Genomic DNA, 19794 nt, shown 5'->3' with positions numbered 1-19794 from the left:
GATTGTTGACTTCAGGAAGCAGAGAAGGGAACACGTGACAATCCACATCAACGGGACTGCAGTAGAGAAAGTCAGCAGTTTTAAGTTCCTCGGCGTCCACACCGAGGACTTGCCATGGACCAACAACACCACCACTCTCATCAAGACGGTGCAACAGCGTCTTTACTTCCTAAGGAGGCTGAAGAAATTTGGCATGCCGCCCCATGTCCTCTCCAAATCCTACCGCTGCACCACCGAGAGCGTCCTGACCGGTTGCATCATGACCTGGTACGGGAATTTCTCTGTCCATGACCGTAAGGCCCCGCTGGAAGGATCCCACACACAAGATGTTCACTCTCTTACCGTAGGCAGACAGTATCAGAGCTTGAGGTCTGATAGCAACAGGCTCAAAACCAGTTTCTACAAGCCATCAGACTACTTAACACTTGAACTGGACTGACCACCTAAAGTGACTCTCCGCACCATTAACACACATGCACTCACTCACCCACTCATGCACACACCCACATAGATATACACTCATACACACACACACACACACACACACACACACACACACACACACACACACACACACACACACACACACACACACACACACACACACACACACACACACACACACACACACACCACACACACGCACTCACTCACTCACTCATGCACACACCCACATAGATATACACTCATACACACACACACACACACACACACACACACACACACACACACACACACACACACACACACACACACACACACACACACACACACACACACACACAATATACAGTACATTCATGCTACACACACACACAACTGTTGCTACCAGACTCTTATTATGATTGCTAAACACTGCACAATTAAGCCCCCCAATCCCCCTTCCCCAAAACACGTGTATATATTGTAAATAAACTTGAAACACACACACACACACACACACACAGCTTATCACACTCGGCTGCTCTGGGTAGTGAAGACTGATCATGGATTCAGCTCTGACATTTAGACTGATTGCAGTTTCATCAGTCTGTCTCTGTGTGGCTGTATGTGTGTGTGTGTGTGTGTATGTGTGTGTGTGTGTGTGTGTGTGTGTGTGTGTGTGTGTGTGTGTGTGTGTGTGTGTGTGTGTGTGTGTGTGTGTGTGTGTGTGTGTGTAATTGCATTGTATTGATAAGCATTTGAATGTGTGTGTGTATCTGTGTGTGGGACTATTAGCAGCTATAACAGAGATAATAGCAACAGTATAATACTATTGAATCTGTACTGATGTCTAGACACTGGTTAACTTACCCTGAACACAAGGTCATGTATTTGATAGTGATCTGTTGTTAGAACAATACACCCCATACAATAATACAACACCCCATACAATAATACAACACCCTACACAATACCCCATAAAATAATACAACACCCCATACAATAATACAATGCTCCATACAATAATACAACACCCCATACAATAATACAATGCTCCATACAATAATACAACACCCCATACAATAATACAAAACCCCATACAATAATACAACACTCCATACAATAATACAACACCCCATACAATAATACAACACCCCATACAATAATACAACACCCTACACAATACCCCATAAAATAATACAACACCCCATACAATAATACAATGCTCCATACAATAATACAACACCCCATACAATAATACAAAACCCCATACAATAATACAACACCCCATACAATAATACAACACTCCATACAATAATACAACACTCCATACAATAATACAACACCCCATACAATAATACAACACCCTAAACAATAATACAACACCCCTTACAATAATACAACACCCAGTACAATAATACAACACCCCATACAATAATACAATACCCCATACAATAATACAACACCAAGTGCAATACCCCATACAATAATACAACACCCAGTACAATACTACAACACCCCATACAATAATACAACACCCCGTACAATACTACAACACCCCATACAATAATACAACACCAAGTACAATACCCCATACAATAATACAACACCCAGTACAATACTACAACACCCCATACCATAATACAATACCCCATACAATAATACTGTCACGCCCTGATCTGTTTCACCTGTCCTTGTGCTTGTCTCCACCCCCTCCAGGTGTCGCCCATCTTGCCCACTTATCCCCTGGGTGTTTATAGCTGTGTTTTCTGTCTGTCTGTGCCAGTGTGTCTTGTTTATCAAGCTTACCAGCGTTTGTCCTGTCAGCTCCTGTCTTTTCCCAGCATCTCTTTTTCTTGACCTCCTGTCCTGATCCTGTACCCGCCCGCCTGACCACTCTGCCCGTCCCTAACCTTAAGCCTGCCTGCCGTCCTGTACCTTTGCTCCTTCCCTGGATTATCGACCCCTGCCTGCCTAGACCTGTCGTTTGCCTGCCCCTGTGGTTACAATAAACATTGTTACTTCAAACAGTCTGCACCTGGGTCTTACCTTGATTCCTGATAAATACAATACCCCATACAATAATACAATACCCCATACGTAATATAATACCCCATACAATAATACAATACCCCATACAATAATACAATACCCCATACAATAATACAATACCCCATACAATAATACAATACCCCATACACATCAAAGCAATTATGGTAGGTGGAAATGATGTCGAACACCCTTTTGGAGACACTTATCGTTAGCTGTTCTGTTGTGTCTCCAACGCATCGGGTTGCTCAATATGTTGTTAAGGAATGACCAGTCCCTGGAGCCTAGAACACATTATAGGGACTTCTGAAGTACTGACCAACACTTGTCAACATTGTGTGTGCGTGTAGCCTTTCCGGTCAGACAATTTCACTTCAGATCCTGTACCTTTTCTTCACACTACAATGACCTCATGGAGAAGTGAGTGCACGCACAAACACGCACACGCAAGCTCAGGATGTGTGTTATGTAAGAGATCAGCCTTTGTCAGAGCAGTACAAATGGACTGGCAGGAGGAAGGACTGGTTTTATAACCCTGCGACTTAACTGTGTGTCAGATCAGAGCAGAAGCACCACTTTCCAGGGATACAACATCTTACTCAACACTTGACACACACACAGACACACTGAGGCTAATATATAATAGCTAGACACAAGTATCACTGAATTATGAATGGCGTTCTCTTATAGTATTATAGAGTTATCGTCTGCCTTTTTCACAGAGCCATGGTAGTGTGTGTGTGTGTGCAGACGTCTGTCTGACTGTGTGCATGTGTGTGTGCCTGCTGTATGTATGTAGGTACATGTAGGTGCTGTACTTGTATGTGTTCATGCATGATATGACCATACCTGACACAGAAGTATAGGATGATGGGTCCAGACTTCTTGGGGAACTCGTGTTCTAGAACCCTCCGGTCCAACTGCAGCCAGCTGAAATGACCTCTGGAGACACAACAACCAGTCAACTGTTAGTAAACCACACACCTAACCAATGAGGAGTCAATCTCAGTTCACTACAGAACTGACCAATGGGGAGTTAACAAACTAAAGAACTGACTTATGTTGACTGAGCATGAAATGTAAAAGTAGGTATGGCCAGATATGTACTGCGGATTGAAAAACCTTCTCGACAATGTAAAAATACTGCAATAGTATAGCCAGTCCACTGCGCCCCACCCCATCTCTCTCTCTCTCTTTCTCTCTTTCTGACAGGGGATGAAAACTGCAGAGGCAGCTTGTCACCCTGATAACCCTGCATGGTCTCCTGGGCAACATGCACTGGTCTTTTTTCTATTTCTCTTGTTCAGAGTTCAGCTCTCTCAGCTCTCAAACACAGAAACAACAAAGCTACATCATATAGAGCCGAGGGACTGGGGGAGAAACAGAGAGAGACAGAAACAGAGAGACAGAAACAGAGAGACAGAAACAGAGAAACAGAAACAGAGAGACAGAAACAGAGAGACAGAAACAGAGAGACAGAAACAGAGAGACAGAAACAGAGAAACAGAAACAGAGAGACAGAAACAGAGAGAAACAGAAACAGAGAGACAGAAACAGAGAGACAGAAACAGAGAGAGACAGAAACAGAGAGACAGAAACAGAGAGACAGAAACAGAGAGACAGAAACAGAGAAACAGAAACAGAGAGACAGAAACAGAGAGAAACAGAAACAGAGAGACAGAAACAGAGAGACAGAAACAGAGGAGAAACAGAAACAGAGAGACAGAAACAGAGGAGAAACAGAAACAGAGAGACAGAAACAGAGAGAGAGAGAACTGAAGGAGAAACAGAGAGAGACAGAAACAGAGAGAAACAGAAACAGAGAGACAGAAACAGAGAAACAGAAACAGAGAGAAACAGAAACAGAGAGACAGAAACAGAGAGAGACAGAAACAGAGAGACAGAAACAGAGAGAAACAGAAACAGAGAGACAGAAACAGAGAAACAGAAACAGAGAGACAGAAACAGAGAGAAACAGAAACAGAGAAACAGAAACAGAGAAACAGAAACAGAGAGACAGAAACAGAGAGACAGAAACAGAGAGAAACAGAAACAGAGAGACAGAAACAGAGAGACAGAAACAGAGAGACAGAAACAGAGAAACAGAAACAGAGAGACAGAAACAGAGAGACAGAAACAGAGAGACAGAAACAGAGAGACAGAAACAGAGAAACAGAAACAGAGAGACAGAAACAGAGAGAGACAGAAACAGAGAGACAGAAACAGAGAGACAGAAACAGAGAGACAGAAACAGAGAAACAGAAACAGAGAGACAGAAACAGAGAGACAGAAACAGAGAGACAGAAACAGAGAGACAGAAACAGAGAGACAGAAAGAGAGAGACAGAAACAGAGAGACAGAAACAGAGAGACAGAAACAGAGAGACAGAAACAGAGAAACAGAAACAGAGAGACAGAAACAGAGAGAAACAGAAACAGAGAGACAGAAACAGAGAGACAGAAACAGAGAGAAACAGAAACAGAGAGACAGAAACAGAGAGAAACAGAAACAGAGAGACAGAAACAGAGAGAGAGAGAACTGAAGGAGAAACAGAGAGAGACAGAAACAGAGAGAAACAGAAACAGAGAGACAGAAACAGAGAAACAGAAACAGAGAGAAACAGAAACAGAGAGACAGAAACAGAGAGAGACAGAAACAGAGAGACAGAAACAGAGAGAAACAGAAACAGAGAGACAGAAACAGAGAAACAGAAACAGAGAGAAACAGAAACAGAGAAACAGAAACAGAGAGAGACAGAAACAGAGAGACAGAAACAGAGAGAGACAGAACTGAAGGAGAAACAGAGAGAGACAGAACTGAAGGAGAAACAGAGAGAGACAGAAAAAGAGAGAGAGAGAACTGGGGAAGAAACAGAGAGACAGAAACAGAGAGAGACAGAAAAAGAGAGAGAGAGAACTGGGGGAGAAACAGAGAGAGACAGAAACAGAGAGAGACAGAAAAAGAGAGAGAGAGAACTGGGGAAGAAACAGAGAGACAGAAACAGAGAGAGACAGAAAAAGAGAGAGAGAGAACTGGGGGAGAAACAGAGAGAGACAGAAAAAGAGAGAGACAGAAAAGGAGAGAGACAGAAAAGAGAGAGACAGAAACAGAGAGAGAGAGAACTGGGGGAGAAACAGAGAGAGACAGAAACAGAGAGAGAGAACTGGGGGAGAAACAGAGAGACAGAAACAGAGAGAGACAGAAACAGAGAGAGACAGAACTGGGGGAGAAACAGAGAGAGACAGAAACAGAGAGAGACAGAAAAAGAGAGAGAGAGAACTGGGGGAGAAACAGAGAGAGACAGAAACAGAGAGAGACAGAAACAGAGAGAGAGAGAACTGGGGGAGAAACAGAGAGAGACAGAAACAGAGAGAACAGAAAAGCAGAGAGACAGAAAAAGAGAGAGAGAGAACTGGGGGAGAAACAGAGAGAGACAGAACTGGGGTGTGCATGTCTCTAGCTATGTCTTTTACAAATGTCACCCAGCAGTGGGTATGCCAGTGGAGTTGTTGAAAGGGTCTGGAGATAGGGATGAATGAGAGGTATAAAATATCACAGACTGTTGGCCTATGTAATTCAATAACAAACAGTATTCAAATGAGAGCACTAGGACTGGGACTAGCAGGCTGGGACTAGACTGTAGGATATCTGTTTTATACTCCCACAATAACAATCAAATGGCATCTTCACATTTCAAACATACATTTCTTTCCTTGTGTGATAAACAGGCCAGGGTGTTCCCATTAGAGGTGTGTTAGTGCTGGGCTGGAACAAAACCCTGCACTTCACATAGCCCCCCCCAGAAACAGGACAGTCCTATATCCCTGATCATAACAGTAAACCAGAGGGACTTACGTTTCGTCTGTGTAGGAGATCCCAAAGTATTCCTTCTCCTTCAGGTTGAAGTGGGAGGCCACCAGATCTAACAGGTCCTTGGCCATCAACTTGGGCTGCGGGGAAACACATACACACAGGTAGGGTCAGTATGATGTATGGTGTGTGTGTGTGTGTGTGAGTGTATTGTGTCAGAATGTGTGAGTGATTCTGTTTGTGCATGTTCAGGTTGTGTGTTAAGCTAAATGTGACACTGTATTCTAATAGCTAGTGATTTACTGCAGTGACTCAGGGCTTTGACTGACACTGCTCAGGAGAGAGGAGGGGGAGGGGGTGTCTGAGAGTGACAGATGTTTAAGTGTTGCTGACAGTGCAGGTGTGTATTCTCTCTCTCTCCCAGAGTGTGTGTGGGGGTGCCCCCCTCCCCGACCTACACTCCTACTGCAGAATCACAGGAATAAGTAGAGACCTCTACCACTGTGGGTACAAGTAAAACAGCTGATCATCTAATCAACTAATCATAGTCTTCAACAAATTGAAATACTGTAAGGACGCTTATGTTTTCTCCTCTGTCACAATAACATCACACGTCCATCCAAAGCCGCTGAACACAGAAACACATCATTGAAGACTGCAGGCTAAGACCTTGTCAGCACACTGACTATTGTACAGAGAGGCGGAGAGGAAGTCACAGAGAGAGAGAGAAAAAAAACAGAGAGAAAAGGAGAAGGATTGAGGGAGTGAGGGATGAGAGAGCATGCGAGAGAACAAGAAATAATGAAAGACAGAAAAAGATCAAGAGGGAGAGAGATGAGAGAGTGGCACACAGAGTTCTGCCATGTGAATGTGCTAGTGATATTCAGAGAGAGAACCCCACCCTGGGGTTAAGCATGGGTGTGTCTCTGCCTGGCTACACACACTGACAGCACAGCATCACACCCACACCTACCACAAACACACTGCAAGCACGCACACACATACAGGCTCGCTAAAAAAATGACATATGCACATTCACTCACTCACACGCACAAGCTCGCACACACAAAATCCACGATTCACACTCTCAACCCTTGGGCCAATCCTTTAATATCTACTCACTGATCCACTACTGTGAGCTATTTAAAGTAAACGTGGTGATGTCATTCAACCATGAACACACACACACACACACACACACACACACACACACACACACACACACACACACACACACACACACACACACACACACACCACCATCTACACTGACCTAGATATACTAAAAGCTACGCCTACACAAGGATACTGCTACACAGAAAGACTCTGGAGAGAGAGAACGAAAGAGGGAGAGAGAACGAAAGAGGGAGAGAGAGAAAGAGGAGAGAGAGAGAGAGAGAGAGAGAGAGAGAGAGAGAGAGAGAGAGAGAGAGAGAGAGAGACAAAGAGCTACGTTTAGAAATACCAAACCAATACAGATAAATAAACTCTCTCTATGTCTCTCTCTTTCTGTAGTGTTGTAATGTGCTATAGTGTATAATTGAGGTAATGAGTGTTTTGGTTGAGATTCAGACCTAGAAACAGTTTCTCATTAACGAGTAGCCACGCCAACAATAGTCATTAGACTTGACTGGCCACACCATCCTGGCTATAAATAACCAATCACAGGAGATGTGGAGAGACAGACAGCACAATTATGGAGGAACTATGAGAAAGTTAAAGCTAGAGAGAGAGAAAAAGAGAGTGAGAGAGATAGAGAGAGACAAAGAGAGTGGGAGAGAGAGAAAGAGAGAGAGTGGGAGAGACAGAGAGGGAGATAGAGAGATAACTAGAGAGAGATAGAGATATATAGCGAGAGAGAGTGGGAGAGAAAGAGAGGGAGAGAAAGAGAGGGAGAGGGAGAGAGAGTGGGAGAGAGATAGAGACAAAGAGAGTGGGAGAGAGAGAAAGACAGAGAGAGAGAGAGAGAGTGGGAGAGACAGAGAGGGAGATAGAGAGATAACTAGAGAGAGATAGAGATATATAGTGAGAGAGAGTGGGAGAGAAAGAGAGGGAGAGAAAGAGAGGGAGAGGGAGAGAAGTGACAAAGTGATAACAGTAGCAGCATCCTCTCCTGAATTGAGGATATCATGAACAGCAGCACTATAAAGATAAGCATGATTTGCCGATAAGGCCTGTGTGTGAGGTAGGCTTGGGCAGTAAACTCTATATACTGTATACCTGGGTATTTGGAAAAAAACATAGGATGGTTTTTCAATCCTGTCAATACCATTTAAACTATTTACTTAAAGTTTTTTTAATACATTTGAATATTTGTAGCTACTTTTTTAATAAATACTTGCAGTCAACTTGGTCAATACCATAGGAGATAAAGAAGATTGTGTACCTCACTTCACCTGTGGCATCATTTTTCTGTGGCATCATTTTTCATTACCCCAGTGATCTAGTTACAGTATGGCATTCCCAACTAAATGTTTGCCAGCTAGATATAACTTTTAAGTGAACTGTTTAAAATGTACTAAATGCTCTGCAGCTGTGCAAGCCTAGTGTAATTTAGTAGCTAGTTAGCTATCTAGCTAAGAGGTTAGCTTCTTCCTAAATCAAACTTCGCTTGGTACCAGCAGATAATCCCTACCTGGAACAAGAGCCTTGCTGTCTAATATTTGTTTTGTGTGTACAGCAAACTGTGAGTAGCATTTTTGAGTTACTTGTATACTTGTACAGTTTAGGTCAGAGACTATAAAATGTTTGCAATGCGCTCGTTAGCATTTAGTTAGCATTCTCTGTGGGATTTTACATGTAGTTGTTGGAATTGCTAACCTTCGGATTACAGATCCTCAGGGGTTTGAATAACAGCGCATCTTGTGTTCAGTGCCGGTATTACCGAATATCCCGGTATGGCACAATGTCGCTATGAAGGTATGACAATCTGGTTACTGTGTAAGTCTAGTGTGAGGCGCGTGTGAGGCGCGTGTGTGCATTTGTGTGTGTGTGTGTGTACATGCGTGTGTGATGACGTGAGAGTCGGAGTAGACATTTAGCGGAAGTGTAATCATGTTTAGTGGTAGAGCAGGATGGAGATATGGACAGTGTGACTGACGCCCATTAAATAAAGGCTACAGAGAGAGATTGTACACATCGGCAGCACCGTGGCAGTATTAGCCATTGTTGAGCTCTAGCCTACATCTCTCTCTATCTCTTTCCGTCTGGTCTCTCTGTGTCTGTAGCCTATGCTGTGAGCTTTTTAGATAAACTGACGTTCAACCCAAAACTCATCTTCAGTCAGGAAGTGTCGGTCCACAGGCAGCAACACCTGCAGACCCACCAATCAGACACACCTATACACACACCCCTATTAGCCAGAGCCCCACTCAAGTCTTTTACTCCCCAGGCCAGTCAGACAGCCCCGTGTTAATAGTTATCATCGTCAGCACCACAGGTCTACAGTACAGCTGGGGCTGAGACAGGGAGACAGAGGGGGAGGGTTGGGTCGAGTGAGGACTGGAGCCCTAACTGTGGGCTGAGATAGGAAGAACGTCACAACTTATCTTAATAACTGGCAAGTATGAACGTCAAAATGATTTAGAATCTTTACCATCCTCCACCCTGGAAGGCTGTGTGAGAGGTAAGGGTAGACCTGCCCTGTCAGTGGTGGTTCACAGGTAGAGATATATAGGAGCTGCCCGATGGTTTTGGGGCCCTATGGGGTCATTACCAAAAATCTTTCCCTCCCTAAAAGGGGGAGAGCCTCACCACTATCCAGCTCACAGGAAAACCAGGAATAACATGGGAATTCTCTAGGGTCCCATTAACCCCTCAACGGCATACTGAACATCCACCCCACCGAAGAAAGAGAGGAGGAAAAAGAGAGAGAGACCTGCTTTGCTGAAATAATTATAAACAGAGAACAATCTGTATCTGTTCCTTCTCTCTGTGTGTGTCTATCCTATTTCCTCTCTTCTCCCGTCATATTAAATCTCGGTCTTTCTCGCTCTGTTTCCACTCCCCCTGGCTGAGAGAATGAAGGGACGAGAGGAAGGAAGAATAGAGGATGAAGGGAGGATGTGATCGAGCTATGTGGAGAAATATGAGGCTTAGAGAAAGAGGTAGAGAGAATGAAAGAAGATAGCAAGAGTGCGAGGTGAGGATAGGGCGAGTGAAGCAAGGAAGTGGATGAGCGAAAGAGAAATCCTCCCTTATACAATGAAGGTCTATTAGAGATGGACTGAGAGAGAGGTGGATCAGTTCTGCCATTGTAATCAGATCACACTGCATGCAGAGCTATCATCTCTTTTCCACTACTCTTCCTCTCTCTATGTTCCACTTTCTACTCGCCTCAACGTACTCTGTCCTCTACTCTACCTTCTCCACCTGCTGTCTCCTGTCCATCCAGAACTATCTTTATTTCTGTATGCTCTGCAGCAGCAGTAAGATTTCCTCATGAACAGACAAGACTGTCAGTGTTACTGAAGAGGGTTAGGAGGACACTAGGACAGAGGAGGGGGAAGGGTGCTCCATTGTTGTGATGAGACTGCTATGAAGAAATATTGTTAGTCAGAATCATTCTTCATTACAGAGAGAGTAGGGACAAGGGAGGGCAGAAGGAGGGGGAGGTGGGGGAATTAAGAAGACAAATAGGGGCGAACCACAGTTTAGGACATAATTAGGCTAGACAGACAGACAGACAGAAAGACAGAAAGACAGAGCTGCACGTTTGACTGACTGACGGACTGACTGACAGGACTCCTTAACGAGAGAGGGTGTGTGTGTGTGTGTGTGTGTGTGTGTGTGGAAGGATCAGGTGAGCAGAAGACGGAGCAGTGTTGTCCAGTCAGCAGTAATTGAGCTCCTGAGGTTAGCGCACATACACACACACACACACACACACACACACACACACACACACACACACACACACACACACACACACACACACACACACACACACACACACACACACACACACACACACACACACACACACACGGTCTCCTTATCCCTCCCCTCAACCTTAAGTATGTGTGTGTGGGTCTATGTATGTGTGTGTGGGTCTATGTATGTATGTGTGTGTGTGTGTGTGTGTGTGTGTGTGTGTGTGTGTGTGTGTGTTTACCTGTACAAGGAGCTCAAGCTTCCTGTCGTCCAGAAGATGGACCTGACATCGCCTCCCCTCTGTCATCTGAGAGAGAGAAGGAGAGAGAGGAAAGGGATTCATATTGCAATCAATTCAGTGGGCAGATCACGTGGGCCTTGAACCTGCGACCTTGTGTTTGTCAGTCCAACCTCTTATCACTAGCGTTGCAACATGGATTCAACAGTAATAATTCACCAATAACCAAAAAAGGACAGATAACAACTGAAAATGTGAACAAGGGCATGTGGTCTTCAGTCCTCCTCTCAGCAATGGAGAACACACACACACACACACACACACACACACACACACACACACACACACACACACACACACACACACACACACACACACACACACACACATACACACGGTGCTGTAGAATGTTTAAACTCATCTTAGACTTAACAAGGTTAGCAGAGCTGAAAACACACAATAGGCCAAAATATTCAATTTCCTGTGTGTGTGTGTGTGTGTGTGTGTGTGTCTTCCTGCTGGACATATCTGACATTCCTCTGATAAAGGGGGAAGTCCACCAACAGCTTGAGACAATCAGACCATTAGACAGACAGAGCTTTCCTTCTCTTTCCCTCTACGTCCACTGTATTATCCGTCGTGTTCCTAATGTGTGGTGTGTGTATGTGTGTGTGGTGTGTGTGTGTGTGTGTGTGTGTGTGTGTGTGTGTGTGTGTGTGTGTGTGTGTGTGTGTGTGTGTGTGTGTGTGTGTGTGTGTGTGTTGAGTACATGTGGACTGTGTTTGCAGTGTAACAGGAAGAGGAGATCCTGAGGAACACAAACACACCAGGCCTCACCCACATCCTCACATCTGGAGGAATGGAGGGGGAAGGGAGTGGAGGAGGAAAGGGGAAAGGAGGACGGGAGAGACTTGGAAAGAGAAAAACGCCAGAACCCCAAGGGGTGATGCGTCCTAATGTGTTTTTAATGTGCTTCCTATCGTTCCATCTCCAAAACATGAGTCAGCCTACAGGGAGGAGGTCAGTGACCTGGCAGTGTGGTGCCGAAGTAACAACCTCTCCCTCAACGTCAGCAAGACCAAGAAGCTGATCGTAGACTACAGGAAACAGGGGGGCGAGCACGCCCTCATCCATATTGAAGGGGCGGCAGAGGAGCAGCTTCAAGTTCCTCGGCGTCCAAATCATTAAATACTTAAAGGAGGTTGAAAAAGTTATGCATTGGCCCTCAAATCCTCAAAAAGGTTCTACAGCTGTACCATTGGGAGCATGTTGACTGGCTGCATCACTGCTTGGTATAGCAATAGCACCACCCTTGATCGCATGGTGGTACAGAGGGTTGTGCGGACAGCCCAGTACATCACTGGGGACGAGCTCCCTGCCATCCAGGACCTCTATATCAGGCGGTGTGAAAAGAACCATCTACACAGACCATCTGAGTTAACCTTTATCTTTATTGACCTTTTATTCGATCTTTGCATCGTCTCTATGCACACCCCACACACTCACAGGACCATGCACACTCACAGGGCCCTGCACACTCACACTCCAACACACACACACTGTCACTCCAACACACACACACACACACACACACACACACACTCCATCATTTGCTCACTCACACATAACATGTACATACATTTATACTGACTCTACACACCCACTCACATACAAGCTGCTGCTACTCTGTTTATCTTATATCCTGTTGCCTAGTCTCCTTACCCCTATACATATCTACCTCCATCACTCCAGTATCCCTGTCCCCTTACCCCTATACATATCTTCCTCCATCACTCCAGCATCCCTGTCCCCTTACCACTATACACATCTACCTCCATCACTCCAGTATCCCAGTCCCCTTACCCCTATACATATCTTCCTCCATCACTCCAGCATCCCTGTCCCCTTACCACTATACACATCTACCTCCATCACTCCAGTATCCCAGATCCCTTACCCCTATACACATCTGCCTCCATCACTCCAGTATCCCTGTCCCCTTACCACTATACACATCTACCTCCATCATTCCAGTATCCCTGTCCCCTTACCCCTATACATATCTACCTCCATCACTCCAGCATCCCTGTCCCCTTACCCCTATACACATCTACCTCGATTAGACTCCAGTATCCCAGTCCCCTTACCCCTATATATATCTACCTCCATAACTCCAGTATCCCAGTGCCCTTACCACTATCCATATCTACCTCCATAACTCCAGTATCCCAGTGCCCTTACCACTATACATATCTACCTCCATCACTCCAGTATCCCTGTCTCCTTACCCCTATACATATCTACCTCCATCACTCCAGTATCCCTGTTACCTTACCCCTATACATATCTACCTCCATCACTCCAGTATCCCTGTCATCTTACCCCTATACATACTACTCCATCACCAGACCCGATACAACATATCTACCTCATCACTCCAGTATCCCTGTCATCTTACCACTATACATATCTACCTCCATCAGTCCAGTATCCCTGTTACCTTACCCCTATACATATCTACCTCCATCACTCCAGTATCCCTGTCATCTTACCACTATACATATCTACCTCCATCAGTCCAGTATCCCTGTTACCTTACCCCTATACATATCTACCTCCATCACTCCAGTATCCCTGTTACCTTACCCCTATACATATCTACCTCCATCACTCCAGTATCCCTGTCATCTTACCACTATACATATCTACCTCCATCAGTCCAGTATCCCTGTTACCTTACCCCTATACATATCTACCTCCATCACTCCAGTATCCCTGTCCCCTTACCACTACACATATCTACCTCCATCACTCCAGTATCCCAGTCCCCTTACCCCTATACATATCTACCTCCATCACTCCAGTATCCCTGTCCCCTTACCACTACACATATCTACCTCCATCACTCCAGTATCCCAGTCCCCTTACCCCTATACATATCTACCTCCATCACTCCAGTATCCCTGTACATGTAAATATGGTATTGCAAAAAAACTTTTTAAATATTTCTTGTATATAGTATGCTTACTTACTTTATTGTGTATTTCCTATTTCCTATTCTTATTTCTCAATTTTTTTCTAGTAATATATTGTTATTGAATTCCATTGTTGGGTTTTGAGCATTTCACTGTACTTTCACTGTGCATGTGACATAAAAACTTGAAACTGAAACATGTCACGTCAGACACACACACCAATCTCTAAAACACACACACACACACACACACACACACACACACACACACACACACACACACACACACACACACACACATTAATGTCTATCGCTACCCATCTCTAAAACACATACACACAGTAATGTCTATCGCTACCCATCTCTAAAACACACACTAATGTCTATCGATACCCATCTCTAGAACACACACACACTAATGTCTATCGCTACCCATCTCTAGAACACACACACACTAATGTCTATCGCTACCCATCTCTAAAACACACACACACACTGTCTATCGCTACCCATCTCTAAAACACACACACACTAATGTCTATCGCTACCCATCTCTAAAACACACACACACACACTAATGTCTATCGCTACCCATCTCTAAAACACACACACACTAATGTCTATCGCTACCCATCTCTAAAACACACACACACACTGTCTATCGCTACCCATCTCTAAAACACACACACACTAATGTCTATCGCTACCCATCTCTAAAACACACACACACACTAATGTCTATCGCTACCCATCTCTAAAACACACACACTAATGTCTATCGCTACCCATCTCTAAAACACACACACACTAATATCTATCGCTACTCATCTCTAAAACACACACACACACAAATGTCTATCGCTACCCATCTCTAAAACACACACACACACACACTAATGTCTATCGCTACCTATCTCTAAAACACACACACTAATGTCTATCGCTAGCCATCTCTAAAACACACACACACTAATGTCTATCGCTACCCATCTCTAAAACACACACTAATGTCTATCGCTATCCATCTCTAAAACACACACACTAATGTCTATCGCTACCCATCTCTAAAACACACACCTCCAGCACCCCCTTCAGACACAGTAACACGTTACAGTAACAGAGCGACAGACTGAGACGTAAACATGTAACATAACCATGGAAACAGTCCTGGCCAGGGTCAGGGCGGGGCTAACACACACACAGCATTTCACTCTACTTGTGCATGTGACAAATAAAACTTGAACCACACACACTGGGAGGTATCATGGGATTGCCATGTGAAGTAATTGGTTTTTCGATAGGTAGCAGGCTTATGAATTTCTTTTAGCTGTGTGAACCCCTTTTCACCCATTACAACACTCTATATAGCGATAATATGACATTTGAAATGTCTCTATTCCTTTGGAACTTTTGCGAGTGTAATGTTTACTTTAATTGTTTGTTTATTATCTATTTCACTTGCTTTGGCAATGTAAACATATGTTTCCCATGCCAGTAAAGCCCTTTGAAATAAGAGAGCGAGAGTGAGGGCAGAAGGCAGGTGGACAGTCAGCCATCTCATATTGACAAACACCCTGAGTCATCCCCCTGGCATAGTTCTGCTGCTGCACCTCTTATAACACAGGATCACAACAAGTTCCTGTGACTTTGTGTGGGTAGTGTGTAAACCTCACCATGTGGTCCACTATAGCAGCAGGGTGAGAAGATGGATGTGAGAATTGGCAGGGGGCTGAGGACAGAAATAGAGACCGTGACAGACAGAGAGAGAGAGAGAGAGAGAGCAAGAGAGATAGAGCAGAGCAGAGAGAGAGAGAGAGAGAGGGAAATGTCTATATTCCTTTAAACCTTTTGTGAGTGTAATGTTCACTAATTATTCTGTTGTTTATTTCCCTTCTGTTTATTATCTATTCCATTTGCTTTGGCAATGTAAACATATGTTTCCTATGCCAACAATGCCATTTGAATTGAAATTGAAAATTTAATAGAGAGAGAGGTTTGCTTTGGTAATGTAAACATATGTTAATTTTGATTGTTTATTTAACTTTTATTTATTATCTATTTCACTTGCTTTGGCAATGTAAACATACAGTTGAAGTCGGAAGTTTACATACACTTAGGTTGGAGTCATTAAAACTCGTTTTTCAACCACTCCACAAATTTCTTGTTAACAAACTATAGTTTTGGCAAGTCGGTTAGGACATCTACTTTGTGCATGACACAAGTAATTTTTCCAACAATTGTTTACAGACAGATTATTTCACTTATAATTCACTGTATCACAATTCCAGTGGGTCAGAAGTTTACAAACAATAAGTTGACTGTGCCTTTAAACAGAAAATTCCAGAAAATTATGTAATGGCTTTAGAAGCTTCTGATAGGCTAATTGACATCATTTGAGTCAATTGGAGCTGTACCTGTGGATGTATTTCAAGGCCTACCTTCAAACCCAGTGCCTCTTTGCTTGACATCATGGGGAAATCAAAAGAAAACAGCCAAGACCTCAGGAAAAAAATTGGAGACCTCCACAAGTCTGGTTCATCCTTTGGAGCAATAGCCAAATGCCTGAAGGCACCACGTTCATCTGTACAAACAATAGTACGCAAGTGTAAACACCATGGGACCACGCATCTGTCATACTGTTCAGGAAGGAGATGCATTCTGTCTCATAGAGATGAACGTACTTTGGTGCGAAAAGTGCAAATCAATCCCAGAACAACAGCAAAGGACCTTGTGAAGATGCTGGAGGAAACAGGTACAAAAGTATCTATATCCACAGTAAAACGAGTCCTATATCGACATAACCTGAAAGGCCGCTCAGCAAGGAAGAAGCCATTGCTCCAAAACTGCCATAAAAAAGCCAGACTATGATTTGAAACTGCACATGGGGACAAAGATCGTACTATTTGGAGAAATGTCCTCTGGTCTGATGAAACAAAAATAGAACTGTTTGGCCATAATGACCATCGTTATGTTTGGAGGAAAAAGGGGGAGGCCTGCAAGCCGAAGAACACCATCCCAACCGTGAAGCACAGGGGTGGCAGCATCATGTTGTGGGGGTCAACAAAGTCAAGGACAACAAAGCCAAGGTATTGGAGTGGCCATCACAAACCCTGACCTCAATCCTATAGAGAATTTGTGGGCAGAACTGAAAAAGCGTGTGCGAGCAAGGGGGCCTACAAACCTGACTCAGTTACACCAGCTCTGTCAGGAGGAATGGGCCAAAATTCACCCAAATTATTGTGGGAAGCTTGTGGAAGGTTACCTGAAACGTTTGACCAAAGTTGAACAATTTAAAGGCAATGCTACCAAATACTAATTGAGTGTATGTAAACTTCTGACCCACTGGGAATGTGATGAAATAAATAAAAGCTGAAATAAATCATTCTCTCTACTATTATTCTGACATTTCACATTCTTAAAATAAAGTGGCAATCCTAACTGACCTAAAACAGGGAATTCTTACACGGATTAAATGTCAGGAATTGTGAAAAACTGAGTTTAAATGTATTTGGCTAAGGTGTATGTAAACTTCCGGCTTCAACTGTATGTTTCCCATGCCAATAAAGCCCTTTGAATTGAATTGTTTCCCATGCCAATAAAGCCCTTTGAATTGAATTGTTTTCCATGACAATAAAGCCCTTTGAATTGAATTGTTTCCCATGCCAATAAAGCCCTTTGAATCAAATTGTTTCCCATGCCAATAAAGCCCATTGCATTGACTTGTTTCCAATGCCAATAAAGCCCTTTGAATTGAATTGTTTCCGATGCCAATAAAGCCCTTGGAATTGAATTGTTTCCAATGGCAATAAAGCCCTTTGAATTGAATTGTTTCCCTTGCCAATAAAGCCCTTTGAATTGAATTGTTTCCCGGCCAATAAAGCCCTTTGAAATGTATTGTTTCCCATGCCAATAAAGCCCTTTGAATTGAATCGAATTGAGAGAAAAAGAGAGCGATAGTTCAGGATTGTTTCAAGACCCACCCCTGTGTGAGCTGAGCTCTGCCCTGAGGCTGCTGCCAGTGTTTGTGTGTGTGTGTGTGTGTGTGTGTGTGTGTGTGTGTGTGTGTGTGTGTGTGTGTGTGTGTGTGTGTGTGCCTTTAGTCCAGCTTCCTTTGATGGGCTTAGTTGTCTCTCCCTCTCTGTGGTTGAAGGTTTAAAGTGGCTGCACCTGCACTCAAACAACCTCCACCTCTTCTACTGCTATTCTCCACTCGCCTAGTAGTAGAATAACCTTATTATTAGGTAGTATTACCTCTATTAGAAATACAGTACCAGTCAAAAGTTTGGACACATCTACTCATTCAAGGTAACTCTGGGTCTTTCCTTTCCTGTGGCGGTCCTCATGAGAGCCAGTTTCATCATAGTGCTTGATGTTTTTTGCGACTGCACTTGAAGAAACTTTCAAAGTTCTTGATATTTTCTGCATTGACTGACCTTCATGTCTTAAAGTAATGGACTGTTGTTTCTCTTTGCTTATTTGAGCTGTTCTTGCCATAATATGGACTTTGTATTTTACCAAATAGGGCCATCTTCTGTATACCACCCCTACCTTGTCACAACACAATTGATTGGCTCAAACGCATTAAGAAGGAAAGAAATTCCACAAATGTACTTCTAACAAGGCACACCTGTTAATTGAAATGCATTCCAGGTGACTACCTAATGAAGCTGGTTGAGAGATGCCAAGAATGTGCAATGCTGTCATCCAGTCAAAGGGTGGCTACTTTGAAGAATCTAAAATATAAAATACTTTTTTGGTTACTACATGATTCCATATGGGTTATTTCATCGTTTTGATGTCTTCACTATTATTCTACAATGTATAAAATAGTAAAAATAAAGAAAAACCCTTGAATGAGTAGGTGTGTCCAAACGTTCAACTGGTACTGTATCACTCTAATACCGTGTCTCAGCCCACGTGGACTGTGGCTTTTGTTATGTGTTGCACTCATTTATCTTGCTGTGACATGTGCACTATGCAGCACTACAGGCCACTCCCCAGGTCCTGGAGTTTAGTTCTCCCACAGTTTCAGAACGTAGTTGTAAATGAGCTGCCAGTCAGCTATAGTCTGGTCTGTGAATATTCTCCCCAAATGACTCCTCTGTGTTCCCAAGATTTCCTAACACCACTCAGTCCATGCTGCCTGTGCAAGGTCTCCCTGTCTGGACCAGAGGTAGATTATCATAGAGATCACTGGCCAGAAATCCGCTGACCCCCTAGACCTGAAATGCAGACACAGATAAGGCTCTAGCTCACACACACACACACACACACACGCACACACACGCACACACACCGACTGTCTTATCTACATACAGGCAGCATATTCTCTCTCTGTTATACTAAAGTACACCAGAGAATGAGGAGGCTTTGCTTGAGGCACTAAGGGAGAAGAACACCACAATAACAGGCACGGTTACAAATCACT

At 43.7% G+C, this 19794-nt stretch overlaps 1 protein-coding gene across 15 annotated transcripts in view; it reads right to left on the bottom strand.

The window, feature by feature from the left end:
- LOC106573459 (FERM domain-containing protein 4A) overlaps positions 1–19794 on the bottom strand; it is a 150938-nt gene that overhangs the window by 46127 nt on the left and 85017 nt on the right. For all 15 annotated transcript variants that reach the window (XM_014148529.2, XM_014148525.2, XM_045697118.1 and 12 more), the window contains exons 2-4: positions 11396–11461; positions 6328–6422; positions 3322–3414 (exon numbers count right to left, since the gene is read on the bottom strand). In XM_014148529.2, the coding sequence (XP_014004004.1) occupies positions 3322–3414; positions 6328–6422; positions 11396–11461 (254 nt within the window). The remainder of the gene's footprint in view (positions 1–3321; positions 3415–6327; positions 6423–11395; positions 11462–19794) is intronic.

Source organism: Salmo salar, chromosome ssa16 (genome assembly GCF_905237065.1).
Source record: "Salmo salar chromosome ssa16, Ssal_v3.1, whole genome shotgun sequence".
Classification (NCBI taxonomy): domain Eukaryota; kingdom Metazoa; phylum Chordata; class Actinopteri; order Salmoniformes; family Salmonidae; genus Salmo; species Salmo salar.
Note: the sequence above shows the minus strand (reverse complement) of the source record. Positions and strands in the feature narration are given on the sequence as shown.